The following is a 17037-nucleotide window of genomic DNA, read 5'->3' as shown; positions in this document are numbered from 1 at the left end:
TAATATTACACGGAATGGTCCAAAATTTACACGTTTGATAGTTCAGAGGGTGAAAATATATTGTTAATAATTAAGTGATCAAATCTTAACTATTCAAAAAATTCAATAACTACCCAAGTAATTTGCTCAGTGCTTATAAGTTTGTAGCCTCCAACTTCTTTGTGCCATGTATGTAAATAGTAGCTGTAGAAATTTTTTTCTTTAATCCTCGCCTCCCCCACCTCTACTGCCTCCCTGCCCCTAAACCTAGCAGTCAAAATCGAACTTTGGTCTGCTAGGCAAGACATAAAGCCTTGGCCAAAAATGCCGCCTCTAATCCCTCCTTATTTTCAAATCTGACAGTCAAGTTCGAATTCTAGTATGTCAGACAGAACATAAAGCCCTGGCCAAGAGCCCAACGGCTATTGGTTAAACAGTAGTCGCAGCTTTATTTATAAATGGAGTGACATTTCTTTGTCTATTGTATGAATTTTTTATCATTATTACTGTGGATTTATGCTCGTCAATTGTTTTGGATCAGTTATTTTCTCACGAAGAAATAGGAAGATTTGCCAGCGTCATCGTCATTCGGCAAAAGTTAAATAAAGCGGGATATTAAATTTTTGTCGTGAACAAGTAGGAAGATTTGCAACAGTCATATATGCTGGCTATTAGTTAGCTGGTAGCTAACGTAGTGGCATATCTTGAGGATTCAAAACTAACGCACCTAGTTGACCCCAAAAAGACACCTTATTCTCTCTAGCTAATCATAGAGAACTGTAACGCCGAAAATGAGCAAGAAAAAGGAATCATTGATTTATTTAAACTTGGGAACGTCAGGGGTTTCAGGTTGATAATGCTGCACAAGGATCTAGGGCCTCACAAATTCCCGTTCAAATCAATTTGTCGTCAAGGTATAAATAAGTCGTGACATGACGTGAATAAATTTATACAAGGTATAAATGGGTAGTATTGTGACGTAAAAAATTAGAAAAGAACCAAGTTGTCCTCAAACTGGTCTCAGATGAAAACTGTAAGGCCCGTGATCCGCTGCACACTCTGTGGTTTTTATTTTTATTTATTCTTTATCAATCATCAACTCTTACTCTCACTCCTATTCTTGCTCTAATTTATTTTAGGAGAGGACTCAACCGAGGCAAGGGAAACTAAAGGGAAAGGATATATCCAACCTCTAAACTAAAAGGCTGCACTACCGCACATCCTTTGGATTTTACTAAATATGCTGGAGTTTAAACCCCTAACTTGCAGCTAGAGGTAGCAATCGGGTCCAAATCGGATTGATGGGTCAAGTTGAGATCCGGGTATAACAGAAAATCCACTGAACCGAACTCGACCCGAACCCAAAAATTTCGCGTTGGCAGGGTCAACCTCTAAACTAAAGGGAAAGGATCCAACCTCTAAACAAAAAGCGTGCACTACTGCATATCCTTTGGATTTTACTAAATATGCCGGAGTTTAAAATTTAAACCCCTAACTTGCAGCCATACCTGCATCCTATTCTTCATTTCATGGTCTTATGATTCATTTGATGGCCATCTTATGCAGTCAGACCTGCACACCATTCTGTCGTGGCCATTAGCGATTAGAAATATTCCCCCCCTCCTCCCCTCCTTAAAAAATATTTTAAGAAACTGATAGTCAATTAGAATGCCCCTCTCTTGGAATGAAGGTCCCCGAATTAGCAGTTTCCCTCCAACTTCAGGGTTAGCAAACAAGCATCCAAAAGTTGGCGAGGGTTTTCGTAGATGATGCAAAGGAAGAGGTGCAAGTAACAAATGTAACGTCCAAAACACTAGATGCAAGACTACAAGTTAAGTCGGTTTTAATTTGCGCTGTATTAAATTAATACATGCCTAGTGTTTAGTGACATTTAGAGTGGAACATGAGCACCACATAACATGGAGACCACGTACAGTTGATGGCAATGATAATCATAAAGTAAGCGGAATTGTTTACGGGCAATAATCACCCAAAATCTTTTCGTAAAAAGCTGTATGTATATATATATATATATATATGTCCTGAGCCCGAGGTACAAACCAGGAATACAAAAGAGGGACATGTACTAAGAGATTCGGAGCTGCAGGGCGTCCTATTCGCATAGAGGTCAAACGAGGAGCCCAGCCGTGCGGGGACCAAAAGTGACGCATAATACACACTTTTGCTAAACATTAAGATGCTGGACAATGTGGTATAAAGCTTGAGTGGAATGGGGATAAGATAAGAAAATGGAGAGATTAATGGTTTGTTTGCCTTTTTTATGTATGGATATGCATGGATCTGCATGTTTTACTCTGCGACCGCTATCTTGCTTTCCTCCCTCACTTTAAGAATTGTAGCAGCTGGAATTGATTCAACGCTTCGAGTCTTTTCACAAAAGGCAAGCACAAAAGCAAAGATGTGTACTTCACAGATTTTGGATCTTTATTTCTAGCGGGAATATTATCTGGGATGAACGATTCTGTCTCCTATTCAGGCCCTAACTTTTTTTTTGTTTTTTGTTTTTTCCAAAGAAAAAAAAAAAAAAGTCCCATGAATCTTAAAAAGCCTAATGATCTATGCACCTCAAAAGCGTCATTCCTAACCACATTTAGAGTGGTTCGGTTTTTGATTAAATGCAAAGGTTGAAAAACATGCGTGTCAAAGTTGAGTAGAAGTTGGACTCTCAAGTCATTTTGATTTGATCAAAAAATTTAGAATATTATGAACATTAGTAGAGTTTCTTAAAATCCCATGTGCTCTATTTTGACCTCTTATGGAATGGATAGGAGATTATTTGAAAAAACTTTTATTGAATAATACTTTAGCATTTTGCGTGTGATGCAATCAATATACGTGCGTGACTGACATGCAATGGTGATTGGGAATTCAGAAACGTATTTAAGTGATTGGTAATTCAAAAGTTATGTTAAAAGAATATTTAGTTAAACATCTCTTTTTGTTTACCCATTTGGGAGAGAACAACATCCATGAAGTTCGCTTAGTTAAACATTTGCAAGCCAAATTGTTCTTCGAAAGCAAACTGCATTGGACAATTTTAATTATCAACGTAACATCCCCCGAAAGCAAGCAGTTGACCCGCCCTTCCTACGACCTCCTCCTTTCTAGGACGCTTGACCTTATTATTCTGGTGCAAATTAACCCTGATTTTCCGGAATGTGTTGGCACTTGATCAGCATTTAATACTACTCTTGTAGATGCAAGAAGTGGTTGAAATTTGTTCGTTAATTCGCTGTGTACATGCGATGTTTTATATGATTTATTATCCGGAATCTTCATGAAGAATTAGTGCATGCAAAAGTTGAGTTGGATCATAAATCAGAGGGACTTGCCCCCTGACTGAGTGGCATTTCTGTGAAGTTCCCATATATATATATATATATATATATATATATATATATATATATATAGCAGATTTTTTAAGTTCCCGATAATGATTTGTTGTGATCACGGCAATGTCAGGATAAATTGATCTGGCAAGTTTAGTTTATTTTGTCGGTTCATGATTGGTACGTATACACCCATGGGCTAACACGTAATATGAGTACCATCCATGACGCCTCATTTACTTGTATGAAGACTGTATCAAAGACTGGAACAGATAAAATCAAAATGTACTATAATTTTTGCCTTCGAAGTGATGCGAAATGGTGGTCAAAGCGTCTTGGTATGAAAATGGTGGTCAAATTCATACTGTTGGTCCCCCTATCAGGACTTCTTGGAGCTGCTGGAGCAGTTTTCTTCTGGCATGACAGGAAGGAAGGCAATATTAAATCAAGGCGGCATAAGAGTCCAGCAGCGATTTCTGCAACTTTGGATTGAAAAGTTTCGGGATAGAGACGGAGATGGAGCGCACCTTCGCATGAATCCAAAAAGTCTGAGAGACTCTGAAGCAGTACTTCTCTTGGGCATTATTGCTGGACGGCATAAAACATCACAAAGTAATTGCCCAGGCTGTAACTTTTAATCTTCTCCTGGGCACTGCCGACTCTTTCTTTGAAAATTTTGCAAACAGCCAACACCAAATTCTGCGGTTCTTAATGTCATGGAGGGTACAGCGAGCACCAGTTGACGTCGGTCGCCGGGTAAACGGTCTCATTTAGGAGGTTCTGCTTTCATAATATCCTGGCGTTCTTTTCAGTCCCTAGATATCCTCGTGTGATGTAAGCAATCAGGCTCACAATTCTATGGGGGGTTAGTGTAATTTTTCAAATATCAAGAAAAGTCGGTGAAATTATTAGAAATTTCAAGGAAGGTATCTAAAATTATCCCAAAAAAAAAATCATTATGAGAAATTTCAGGGGAGATACCAAAAATTATCCAAAAAAAAAAAAGCCTACACTGGAGGGGAAGGCCCAATGGAGCCTAAAAAAAATTGACGGAGGTTAAACTATCATTAGATAAGAAGAGTCCATTACGCAGCCCTAAGAATTTAGAAAAAGTAACATATAGTGACACATTAATGGGATCTTGACCTTCCACCCCACCAAGATTTAAAGTCTTTTGTGGTGCCTAACAGCTCAAAGGGCCGTTGGTTGACTACTATATAATTCAAAGTTGGTTTTTTTTTATAACAGATGCTCTTAGGTAACTCGTTAACATTCCTAGTATTCACTTAACTTATAATATACACATATACTAATAATTATTATCCTTTTTTACATTTAATATTTTTCCTATTTAATCTTGCCTACCCTCTCTTATAATTATTACACATAATAACAATTATTATTTTCTCTTGTATTTATATACTTTTCCTATTTAATCTTGCCTATCTTTCCTTGTATTTATTTATTTTCTCTAATTAATTTTATATTTAAAAAAATATAACACTTAAAATATATTTTAACGAGTACCCCGATTATACAAACCGTTACGAGAAAGCCGTGGAATGAAAGGAGAAAGAAAGCGAGATTGTCCACGAAATAGAAAGATTCTAGGAAGGAAGTTTGAGTGCCCCGTGTTTAACATTCGTCCGAGTTAGCTTGTGTTGGGTCCATAAAAACCCGAGTCAAATGGGTTTCATACCCATTTATGGACTGTTAGCCTAGTGTTGGGGAAAATGGGGCCTATGCCAAACAAGCCCATACTGATTCAAACGCCCCCCAGGCCAATGCTCTCAGGAGTCCTACAGTTCACGAAGGCGGAAGCCTGCAATTGACAGGAACCCAGTTTTCCTTTCGTCCATGTCGCAGTAGTGCTAGAAGTTAAAAAGCAAGTGTTTCGTTGATAGAAGAGGTACAGCGGTGGAAATGGAATGAAGCAAAGAACGGAGCAGCATCCGTTAGCTGGCGGGGGCGATACTGAAGTTTGGGGAGATTTACGAGAGGATTGAGAGTGCCAAGCAGCAGCAGTTGATGGGGGTTGGGGAAGCAGAGGCCTGAGTTTATTGAAGGATTTGGAGTTTGAGAAAATGAACATGTTTCTGGAGGCTCTGCTTTAGCTTGAGAACTTGAAGCGGCCTTCCGGAAGTGCTTCCTGATCACGTAAATTTAACTAGTTGCGCAAATGATTGAGAGTCAGGGATTTATCATTTCAGCATATTATCTTCTCGCATTTTGGGGAATTTTTTATTCGTTATTGTTATGAGGATGCTGAATGGATTTGCATTGCCTTCGGTTGGAATATGGAGAATGTGATGTCACGTTGGTTCCAAACATTCGTCATCATTTACTATTAGGATCTTATTGTGTATAGTTTTCTTTGGTTATGTTGAATCTGTTGATGGGGCTAGGATTGAGTTGTAGATAATCACTAACAGAGTTTCTCGAGTTTTTTATCGGACTTCTTTTTGAAGGTTGAAAGAGGAAAGAGGCGGTTGTTCATTTCTACATTGGCATGATTGGAAGTTTTTCCCTTTTTTTCCTGCATTTGGTCATCTAAGTTCACTTGCATCTTACAAAGAGGAAAATGATTTATTGTAAGGTATGCTAGAGGTATCAGCGAAGATGCCTTAAAAGTGTCCTTCCTTTTGTGCTACATACCGTTGGTTCTTATAGTGGCTCATAAAGTTTTGAATTATGTTTGGGACGGTCTCCAATGTATACACTCTATGATGCTTTTCTACAGTTTGCGTAGTTGTTTTGATGTCTTCTTTGATTTTGTTTGCTAGTTTGTAACCAACAAAAACCAAAAATTTTATTGCTGATGGCCTTGTCACCATTGGGCTTACATTAACTGGGTGTCCTGATCTTCTTCCCCTTGCTAGGGATTTACTGATGATTTAAGTCCACAACTAGTTGATCAAACTATGATCTGATTATTTGAAGGTCAGTGGTTGCTTTTTGTCAGTTCTAGTTCATTGAACTGCCTGCAGTCTATGCAAATATCATTTTGAAATGAGTTGCTCACATTAGTTCCTTAACCATATTGTAGATTCTGTTAAGGTGCGTAATCCTTTTCAAGATTCTGGTCCTTTGAAATTTGACAATACGGCCCCAATTTAATGTGTCTACATATGCTGTTGAATGTAATTCATTGGAATCTTTTAATGAAGTTCTAGCAGCATCAATTTTCCTTCTTCTGTAATGATGGTTTTGTTTTCTCCCTGAAGTTAAGCATCATGAATGATTTGTTGATTCATGAAAATGTTGTCAATACATGCATTATTATAAATATTTTGAGAATTGCTTAACTAGGGTTCTTCGGAACCTTTGATGACATCTCCATCAATGGGTATTACAATACTTCACATATCCAATATACGAGTAGTTCTGATTTCTGATCTTGTAGTATGTATCATGCAAGCACAAGCCATGAGGTACTGAGTGTGGCCTCTTGTGTGGGAATATTATGCCATGCTTTTTATGAAGTTTACCTACTGGAATAAGGTGAAATATATCTCCCAAACTAGTCATGCACTGGTTATGTGTATGTAATATGTTATTAGCTGAGTGAGAACACTGACAAAACTCTAGGTTTAGTGTGTTCTTTGCATTGGTCTAACACTAAATAACGTATTACCCCCATTGAGCATCCTTTTCTTCTCACGCTTAATTGGTAATCTGTATTAGTTTTGTGCATAATCCTGATCAAACATGGTTCACATTCACTAGCTATACAATTTGGTTGGGTTTTAGCAAAATCGCCTGCTTAAGTAATGCTTGTGGTACATAGTGAATGTGCTCGTCTTAATGATAGTGCCCAAGCACAAGTAGTGGTTGTAGCATACCGTGGAACACTTGCCACTTCATGATCTCACAGTAATTTGTATTCCTATGGTACAACCTTGTGCTCATTTCGAGCTGCTTGTCATGGACAGTACAATGGGAGGAAAAGGATTCCTCTCCTCTGTTGGACAGCAGAAATGTTGATCCGTAAATGTAACTTTTGGCTTCTTATCACATTGAGGCTGTTTTGTACGAGGCTAAAGCTTTTTTCTTGTGATCTACTCAATTTACAGGAAAAAAGATGTAGCCGAGATGCCATCAACATGTAACTCTTGGAAGTCAGAGCAATTACAAGCCCACCCCAAAGACTGGCAAAGTAGTGCTTAGTTCTTAAGCGCTTGTAGGAGAACATCAATTGAATTTACAGAGTCTTAGCTGTTGTCAATATTTGTTGTTGCTCTAGTTGTTGTACATTACTCAATTTACTTCTAGTATGTTCATGTGACTTTCAACAAATCTGCAGCAGTAGAAGGTGTAATTGCTAGCCTGATTTTGGTTGCTGAATGCTTAGATTAAAGTCTAATGAACTGTTTCTTTCATTTAAGAAACGATGTTATGCACAATGAGCTGAGGGATATAACGCCCAGGTTTGGCACAATTCAAAATCATTTTCACAAATTTGGTCACATAGGTTTGTACTTTCCGACATAGAGGATTGCCTATCTGTGAGCAAAAGATACAGGGTACCTACCATCTAGCCCTCAACCCTCGTATTCGGCTGGCCTTCACGATATAGCAAATCATCAAATGGGACAAAACGTGCCAATACACAGTGATATATATATCAAATATCATATGAATAAAAAAAAAAAAATACGCACAAAATTGCTCCTGGGGAAATGTAAAATAAAATAGTCCAACAAGAGAAAAGAAATGAGAAGGTAAGTTGAATTTAATCTCTAATGTCCTCCTTTTGGTATTCGGTAATTTTTTGGATTTCTTGACCAATCTGAACACAGAGTCACAAAGAAACATCTTTACCCTTTTGTTTTTACTACATGATTCTAATAAAAAACTCCTATTTTTGAAACAGTTACTCGTAAAGTTCTGGTTGTGGAACCTACACTTCAATGCTATGGGAACAGCCGATTCCTTCCACAATGCAGACAGACTTGTCAGCATCTCTAGCGAGCAGTCCTCAGTTTTGTGGCAGGGAATTTCAACTTCCCTGAAGTGAGAAGCTCGGTTGAAGAAAGTTTTGGGCATACAACAACGTTGCTTCAGCTAAATCAAAATGGGAAGGAATAGACACGGGGTGAGTTAGGTAGTTGTTAACCAGAGAATTTTCACCCTTGATTTGTTTTTCTTTTTTACTGTTTACCCTCTCAAACTATAATTTGGTGGCGATGTGTCCTCATTTTCTACAGCACCCCCAAGGCAGGTCATTATTTGGACAAAATATCAGTCCAAACACGATCAGTTTATGCAGAATTCTTCAAGAAAATATTAGCAAAACATTAGAAATGCAATTGGAACAATGATCAATTCCAGTAGTCACCACATGGGACGATGGTCAGTGCATTGCGGCGCAGGTTTGCGGACTCTGGTTTCGTCCTGAAGATGGCATCTCTGTTGGTGGTTTGGTATTTGTAAAATCCGGTCTCCCAAGGCAACTACAGGTTTACATTGGTCCGTCGTACCCTGGCAACAGGTGAAATGGAACAGAGGTTCTTTTAGTCTGCGCGGAAACACTAAAAAACCACACGGTATATGTTTTGCTTAGAGGAGAAGCAGTTGAAATTTCGAGAAATTTCATGCTCACCGATGAGTATAAATTTTACTAATAAAATGTTGTTAAATTTCCCCTCATAAAGTTGGAACTGGAAAAAAGATGAAAAGAAAACATGTCGCTGTTTCGAATGTATCAACATGTCACATAATTAAGTGAACGACTAGCATATTTATAACTTTTCTTATTCACAGCACGTCAAATAGTGGCAAGCCTAGTAGTAATACTTTCAGAAGAGGCGCAAGATTCACACAATAAAAGAGGAAATCTAAAATGGTAGAGACCTTCTGTTCTGAAAATCTAAAACAAGAAATAGACGCCATTACATACATATATATACACACACACACACACAGAGAGTAGATAAAAGGTATAGATAGTACTTTGCCTTTTCAAGGAGGATAAATTCTCTTCAATGGAAGATTAGAAATTATAGTAGTACATCATCAAAGAGCAAAGTACATGAGGTTTGTTTTTGCAGCCCCTACAGAATCAGAAGCAAAAATAGGAATGTGAGCGTGTCACATCACACAAGCGGGAACTGGCCTAATTCATTCATCCATCCATTGGCATTTTGACCCATGACCGAGGAATTGTGATAGAAAGCCTCCTCCAACTCCAAGCCAGCAGAAGCCGGAAAATCAATGTTGGAAGCGATATTGGAAGGACCCTCCAAGAATATGGCTGAAGTGGGCGCTGGCTTAGTGGTGGCACAGTAGGCAAGACGAGCTTTAGCAAGAAGCAGATCATGTTGAAGCTCTACCATCTTCTTCTGCAGAGAAGCTATTGCACCAATGCAACCGTAAACGGGGTCCCTCAGCCGTACCTCGGCCTCGTACACGAGTGAATTCACGGTGTCCTCTCTTTGCTCCTCAGGGACCTCATTCAGAATCTTGCTCACATTGCTGGCTCCGAATACCTTGTGAACTTTGGCGAACTTATTGGGCTCGTCCGACCGAAAGTACGGTGCAAATTGACAGTTGGGGATGCACCGCCTTTTCAAGAACTTGCAAGCGGCACAAGAAGAGCTTGAACGAGGTTCTTGGTTCTTCATGGCTCGTCTTTCTTTCTTTCTTTCTTCCTTTGTTCGTTCACTCTAAAAGATATGTTAGTACTACTGCCACTGCCTGCGTTATTTATAGGGCTCAAAGAGTCTGGGACTGGTATGAATTCAGAACTTTTGCTAGACAACCTAGCAACAACTTGGCCTATTAGCTCAGTTGGTTAGAGCGTCGTGCTAATAACGCGAAGGTCGCAGGTTCGAGACCTGCATGGGCCATATATGGATGGATACCTTTTTGTGCTCAATTGATCTTTTACATCCTTCAAAATTAGAAGGAGACGAAACCATCATTGATCTTCCATTTCTACATAGACCTTTGAAAAGGACTTGGCAACCGAAAGGAATTGACCGTTTTGCTTCCTCCTCATATTAACAAATTCTAGGGACTGGGAAATTAGCATGTTGGAAATAATTAGACATGGGGTGCATCTTCAAGTGCAGGACATATGCAGCACTAGATAATAGACGTGATAGTTCAACAGACAAAGTAGACTACACAATGTGGCCTCATGAGGTTATAGGGAAATGATGATTCGTCAACAAAAGTGGGTTTCAATTCAATTGGAGAAAAAGGGTCTCAGTTTCACAAAAGAAGAAACCCTCGAGATAGTTCATATTTGGACTCATCTATGAGAAGGAAACCTATAAAGGCCTAAACACAGATCAAAATCTGCAATTCATTTTGCATTTGAACGGATGCAGTACACATATTGGGTGGGAGGGAAGGGCGATAAAAAAAGAAAAAAGAAAAGAAGAAGAAGAGACAAGGATGAGATGCCTTATTTCTTCTTTTTTACAAGGTCATATTGAATTACAATCCTTCAATGAGAAATCGCATTTAATTCCCACCACTTATATTGCTTCACGTTTGACACACACACATGCATGATGGCACTGGACGACCAAATTACACAACTTCTTTCAACCTTTCGTTTTCTCATTTATTTTAACTTTCACTCCCAGTTTAACACGTAAATACACACACCTGCTCATAGTTAATGCACATTCTGCATTTAGACACTTTTAACTAAAAAATTAATTTCATTTTTATAAAAAAAAAAAAAGAAAAATTTAACATTTCAGACCCCTCTTGATTAGAATGCTAGCCAAACCCTTTTTATTTTTCCCACCGCCGGGCTCGAATCCGCGTTTTTTTTTCTTTTTCCATTGTCACTCTTTCCGTCAAATTCGGATCTTCATTCCATTTGCATCGAGCCGTTTTCTCTCCTAGTATGGTACCACGGGATTAGGTGGTTAAGCCTGCACTTGATCACATCTAGGCACATCAATTTGTGCTCGATTAGAACTCATTAAGATCCCCAGAAGGAAAATGTTCAATGGATCTTTAGTGATAGTCAACTATATATTGCACTAGTGTTGATGTTTAAACAGTAGTATTGGCTGTATGCTTCTCCTATTGAAGAAGAATTTTTGGGCATCTCCCATGTACATATGAGAGAGGCAAGTCGTGGCTTTACGTCCATCAAATTGCACGCGTTGAAATTAACACGCCATTACAGGTGTCGCAAAATGGTTGCCTTGACATGATAATGACGTTCACATATAGGTTTGTATGAAGAATAGGGTATGTGTACATTCTCCAAAATCAACTACTGAGATTTGGATCACTGGTCGTACAAAAAATGGACTAAATCTTTTTTGGGGTTATAGGTCGCAGATTCAAACTCACCTGCAGTGATAAAAATTCAAAGAATGTGTTAGAGCATGCTTTTAATCTAGTCAGATCTGTATATCTTCTAACTCTTTACACAGTCTATTTAACTCTCCTTTCTGTAAAATGGAGTAGATTAAGTAATACCAATATTACCGTTACCGGAAAAAAAAAAAGAGAGTACATTCTCCAAAATCCAAATTGCAAATTAATACGAATATGGCCCAGGAGTAGAGGTGGCAAAATGGGCGGGATGGGCGGGATTTGCTTGGGTTTGTGATGGAACCGAGTCATATGGGTTTGGGCCCAACCTTACCCATATGTGTTTTGGGACTAACTTGGGCGGGATCACTTTGGGATAGGTTTAGATTGATCCCGCCCAATACCCAAATCTATTTTCTACATATTTTTTTTCCTTTAATTCATTTTTATTTTTTATATAATTTTAATATTTTTGATTTATTAATTTTTTTTAGTTTTATTAAATAAACATGCAAGTACTTTATACTCAGGATTCCCATAAAAAATTGGATTAACAAATAAAGGAAAATATAGATATACAGTCATATTCCAACATATATCAAGATGGCCAAGGTACTTAAGATGTTGAATATTTATCCTCATCATTGTCCAAAGATGACAGGTCTAAATTGACTGAAATATTGAAAATGCTTGTGGATAATGACTAGGAAAACTACTAGATTATATTCTCTAGTATGACTATAAAAATTGTTAAAGATAATTTTTGAATCTAAGACTCCGTTTGGATTGGCTATTTTTTCAAAAAAATAAGTTTTTCAAATACAATGTTACAGTAATATACAATAACTCAAAAAACATCCCATCCATATTAGTATATCAAATATTTCAAAAAAATTTTATAGTAAAAATTTTTCATATACACTGCTATAATAAAATATTTCAAAAATACCCCCCAAAAATAGCTAAACCAAACAGAGCCCTTGTTATTTGAGCCCAATGGGTACCCAAGTATTTCCCAAGTATTCCCATCAATTAATGGGTACAATTGGGATTTGTCCCATTTTAAACCCAATATCAAAATCCAATACCCATCCCGCCCAAAGTCCCCATGGGCATGGGTAACCCATTGGGACTTGGGACAAATTGCCACCTCTACCCAGGAGTAAGGAGAAAGAAAGCAATGCTGCACATGCGGCCAATTAATACTGATCCAAGTTGCAATTTGCGCAAATCGGGCTGAGATCGAGCATTACAGTTTCTAATTTGGTCCCTTACTTTCCGATAGTTGACCAAAATCTTTCGGAGCAAAATCATCGACCTCTCAGATCAATCAATCATCAGATCATATTTCTTTTCCCTGCTCTGATGCAAAGCCACCGAAAGAGAGAGAAAACAAAGTAAAAGAATGGCTTGATCCAGTATGCGTCCAATAGAGATATTACTTCGTTTGATGGCAATCGTCAAGTGTCCGTTAATTCATGGGATGGGATGATACTGGATTGGATTAATCATTCTGTATCATCCTAATAGCATTTTATAGATGGAATCATACTTCCTACCTAACTGAATTAATCTTTTGTTTATGGGATAAAATAATCCCATGGAAGAGGTGATATTAGTTATCGCAGGATGCATCAGCTGAAAAAATTTTAAATTAATTTATCCTTACAAAAAATATAAATTTATACTCTTATAATTATATAACCTTGCTTTTACATGATAATATAATATAAATGGACTAATTTGCCGTTACTAATTAATTTTAAATTTGTTTGACTAATTTGCCCTTACTACCAGTATTAACAATATTTGGACTAATTTGCACTTATGAATGATTTAGATTCATACTGACTATTATCTAACAATACTCTCACATAATAATATGATAATAAAGGGACTAATTAGCCCCTACTAATATTAATGTTAAATTTTTTTGACCAATTTGCTCCTATTCATTATTTTTAAAAAGTTGACTAATTTACGCCTATTAATTAATTTAAATTTTTTGACTAATTTGCCATACTAACATCGTAATAGGAAGACTATATTTTCCATGAACCAAATTACCCTTACTTAGCTTATTTTCTAAACCAAACTCTGTATATATACATTGAGGGGATACATTGAGGGGGAGGCGGGGCCATCACATACATAACCTTATCAATTGGACTTTGTGAATGAGGATTATAATAAATTCAAACTTGGCCCAAAAAAAACTTCTATATTAGCTTGATTTTGGCTCATTTAAAGTTCTTAAATGGGTTAGGTTTTAATCTATTTAACCCTAATTTAGCCAAAATTCAGCCCATTATTTAATTGGATTTCAAATTTAGGTTCAAAAACTTGGTCAAAATCTATTTTTAATGGCTCCAATGGGTTGAGTTTCAGTGAATGCAAATTTTTATATATCAAAATCGTTGGTTTACTTTATAATTCTAAAGTTTCAAACTACTCTATTTGAATAAAAGTTATAAATATTAAAATTTTTGTTAAATTATTTTATAAAAAATATTAAACTATTTTATTAATATTTTATAAAAATATTAAAATTTTTATTAACAAGATTCTACAATTAAGGGGTGCTTTGGTCATTAAAATATTAATACTATTTCATCCAATTTTCAACCAAATACAGGATAGGATTATTTCCCAACATATCCTATCCAATTCAGAACCAATCAAACACTAGATAATTTGGATTATTTATGTGAAAATGACTCAACTCATGATTAATAATCCAAGAATGAGTCATTCTATTTCATCCAGTCCATGAACGAGACGGGACCTAAGGGGGTTTTTTTTAACAGGTGTTGTCCTAATTAATACACTTAACATTTTACTAAATATATCATATGAATACATGCATTCATATTTAATGTATCTCAGCATCTGGATCTTTCACAAATTAAAAATATTTTTGTCAAAACATTGATAATTAAACTCCGCTTAATGGATGTCCATCCATTAGTGAAATCCATCATTTGAAAAGCCAAAAAGAAATCCAACAAGATATAAATGGAGCTACTACAAGATTCAAGGGCCCGCTTGAGAAGATTTTCACTCCATAACCAAAACGCTACATAGCAATTCATTGACTTCCGCTGTCGCAAATTTGGACCTTACCGGACAAATCCATCACACGCGCAAAGACGAGAGAGGATTTGCCGAGAGCATTGGCCTCACCTATTGCTAATGCCCTGACAGAGCATATTATTTTGTGGAGCATTTAAGATCCTTTACGGCTGAAACTGTTTGTTTCCTAATGCACAAAAGTTCTGATGCTTAGGTGACTCCCGAAGATAGGTCCAAAAATGATTTTCATGTGACAGATTAAAGGCCACTATATGTCACGCCAGTCACAATCAATTCTCGAAGATCACACATTTCTCTTCATTTCTAGTATTGAAAAATAAATAGCAGCTCTAGATTTGGGATAAAAAGCAAAGAGATTATCCTGTTTGCTAGACCTTTTTCTATCACCACATACACAGGACATGGCAAATTGTTTTTCTTCGGCTGATTTACAAGAAGATGCAGCCTGGAAAGTTTGTCACCAAGCTGCTGTTGAACAAAACAGCATGGACTTGCCCTTTCTAGCTCCACAGCTCAATAATAATAGTACTCCAGATGAAGCTTCATCTTTCAACTTCGATGGCTATCCTTTCTCCCTGCATCCCTGGTCGATTCCCGCTGAAGGGTTCGCCGAGGGAAGGGCTGCAAGTGCCTCTAGAAGCCATAGTGAAGCGGAGAAGAGGCGTAGGGACCGGATTAACGCGCAGCTTGCTACTCTGAGGAAACTGATTCCGAAGTCTGAAAAGGTAATTAGCACTACCCCAACCCCCCCCCCCCCCCACCCCCGGGGCGGCCCGCCACCACCACCTTCCAGAAAAAATAAAAAAACCTGATTCTCTCCCTGTGATCTGAAGCTTAATTAATCGACTAGCTCAAGATGCTCTTCTTTTAGTCATCTTCTATTAAGTTGCTAATTAAGTTCTCCAAATTAACTTGCAAGATCATGGCCGGGAAGATCCCGCACGTAATTTTCGCCTCAAGAAAATAGTATGTCCATCAATTCAGATACTATCAGTACACGGATATACTAACAGTTATCGCAACAAACAATGTCTAATTTTTTCCGGTGCATAATCTGCCATACACAGAAGTCAGAAGGTTGAGGTAACTTGAAAACCAAGGCAGCCAAAACACTGGATAATATTTCAAAAGCTAATTCTCTCCTTCGATAGGTTTGATGCCTTGGAAGCAAAAGATACAACAACGAGAAGCGTTAGATGTAAATTATGCCCTTTTCAGCACAAGTGAGAGAGGGAATGTTCAATTTCAATGGAAGGATCAAACAAGAGTGTGCGGATGATCCTGAATATATAAACAGATTAAAAGTACTTTGCTTTAGTTAGGCTTTGTCGAAGTGTTTAATTTATTTTTGTTTAAATAAAATTATCTTGCCATAGATGGACAAGGCAGCTCTACTGGGCAGTGTGGTTGAGCATGTGAAGGAAATGAAGAACAAGACGACGGAGATCAGCAATTGCATGATGATCCCAACTGATGTTGACGAAGTAACAATCGATTATGTGGATGATGAATACTGCAGCTCCATAGCCAAGGATCGGAAAATCTTGCTCAAGGCTTGTGTTTGCTGCGATGATCGGCCAGAATTCTTTTCGGAGCTGAATCGGGCTCTGAAAAGCCTCCGGCTGACCACAGTTGAAGCAAATGTCATCAGCTTGGGGGGCAGAATCAAAAGTAGTTTCATCCTTTGCCCCATTAGTAGTAGTGTGGAAGGAGGGATTTGCAGAAACACACTCAAGCAGTCACTAAAACTAGTGTTGAGTAGGATTGCTGCCTCATGCACCACTAGTACTGGATCAAACTATCGTATTAAAAGTAGAAGACAAAGGTTCTTCTTGCCTTCTCATTAATTTAATTCGTTATTAATTTCAAAACATCTCTTTTTTTTAAATAAAAAAAAAAAACAGCCTTTGGATCTTCAACATTTGCTGCGGCTCCTTCTTCTGATTATATATAGTACGTATATATTATACATTGTAAACATTGCTGTGCTAATTAATAAATATTTATGCATATGGGTAGATTTGCTTTCAGCCAGAAATAGCACTTGTATTAGAATTTGATGTTGATCGTACTAATATTAGCTGGGGTGGCTAGAATTGCTTTTGCTTTATTTACTCATTTCCGACTTGTCACAGGAGACCAAGTTGTACTTGTGATGCAATAGTATACTTTTGATACTAGTAAGATATTTAGATACATGTATGAACTGTACCAGTACTACTTCCTGAATGAGTGATTTTTTTTTTAATTTTTAAAAAGCAATTTAATGAAATATACACAAGCATGAATTTCTTTTTTGTTTCTTTTGTTTTTTTGGTCGGTTTTTGAC

The 17037-nt window shown here is 37.4% G+C and overlaps 2 protein-coding genes, 1 long non-coding RNA gene and 1 other non-coding gene across 4 annotated transcripts; 3 read left to right on the top strand and 1 right to left on the bottom strand.

The window, feature by feature from the left end:
* Positions 1-4970: 4970 nt before the first annotated feature.
* On the top strand, positions 4971-7717 carry LOC140036544 (uncharacterized). Its single transcript, XR_011840116.1, has 2 exons — positions 4971-5925; positions 6209-7717. It is a non-coding gene; the product is annotated as an uncharacterized lncRNA (long non-coding RNA).
* Positions 7718-9258: 1541 nt separating this feature from the next.
* On the bottom strand, positions 9259-10010 carry LOC113730330 (LOB domain-containing protein 21-like). Its single transcript, XM_027254962.2, has one exon. The coding sequence runs from the start codon at positions 9950-9952 to the stop codon at positions 9425-9427; it is 528 nt and encodes a 175-aa protein (XP_027110763.1). The 5' UTR covers positions 9953-10010; the 3' UTR covers positions 9259-9424.
* A 93-nt stretch (positions 10011-10103) lies between these two features.
* On the top strand, positions 10104-10177 carry TRNAI-AAU (transfer RNA isoleucine (anticodon AAU)). The gene has a single exon. It is a non-coding gene; the product is annotated as a tRNA-Ile (tRNA).
* Positions 10178-14937: 4760 nt separating this feature from the next.
* LOC140036543 (transcription factor bHLH51-like) lies at positions 14938-16746 on the top strand. Its single transcript, XM_072078378.1, has 2 exons — positions 14938-15433; positions 16085-16746. The coding sequence occupies exons 1-2, from the start codon at positions 15110-15112 to the stop codon at positions 16553-16555; spliced, it is 795 nt and encodes a 264-aa protein (XP_071934479.1). The 5' UTR covers positions 14938-15109; the 3' UTR covers positions 16556-16746.
* The last annotated feature ends 291 nt before the right edge of the window (positions 16747-17037 follow it).

Source organism: Coffea arabica, chromosome 2e, assembly GCF_036785885.1.
Source record: "Coffea arabica cultivar ET-39 chromosome 2e, Coffea Arabica ET-39 HiFi, whole genome shotgun sequence".
Taxonomy (NCBI): domain Eukaryota; kingdom Viridiplantae; phylum Streptophyta; class Magnoliopsida; order Gentianales; family Rubiaceae; genus Coffea; species Coffea arabica.
This window is presented reverse-complemented; position numbering and strand designations above follow the sequence as displayed.

Excerpts from the sequence above, each read along its gene's own strand:
- LOC113730330 (XM_027254962.2), bottom strand. The coding sequence starts at position 9,952 with ATGAAGAACCAAGAACCTCGTTCAAGCTCTTCTTGTGCCGCTTGCAAG.
- LOC140036543 (XM_072078378.1), top strand. The coding sequence starts at position 15,110 with ATGGCAAATTGTTTTTCTTCGGCTGATTTACAAGAAGATGCAGCCTGG. Across the intron at positions 15,434-16,084 it reads TGATTCCGAAGTCTGAAAAG|ATGGACAAGGCAGCTCTACT; the intron begins GTAATTAGCACT and ends ATCTTGCCATAG.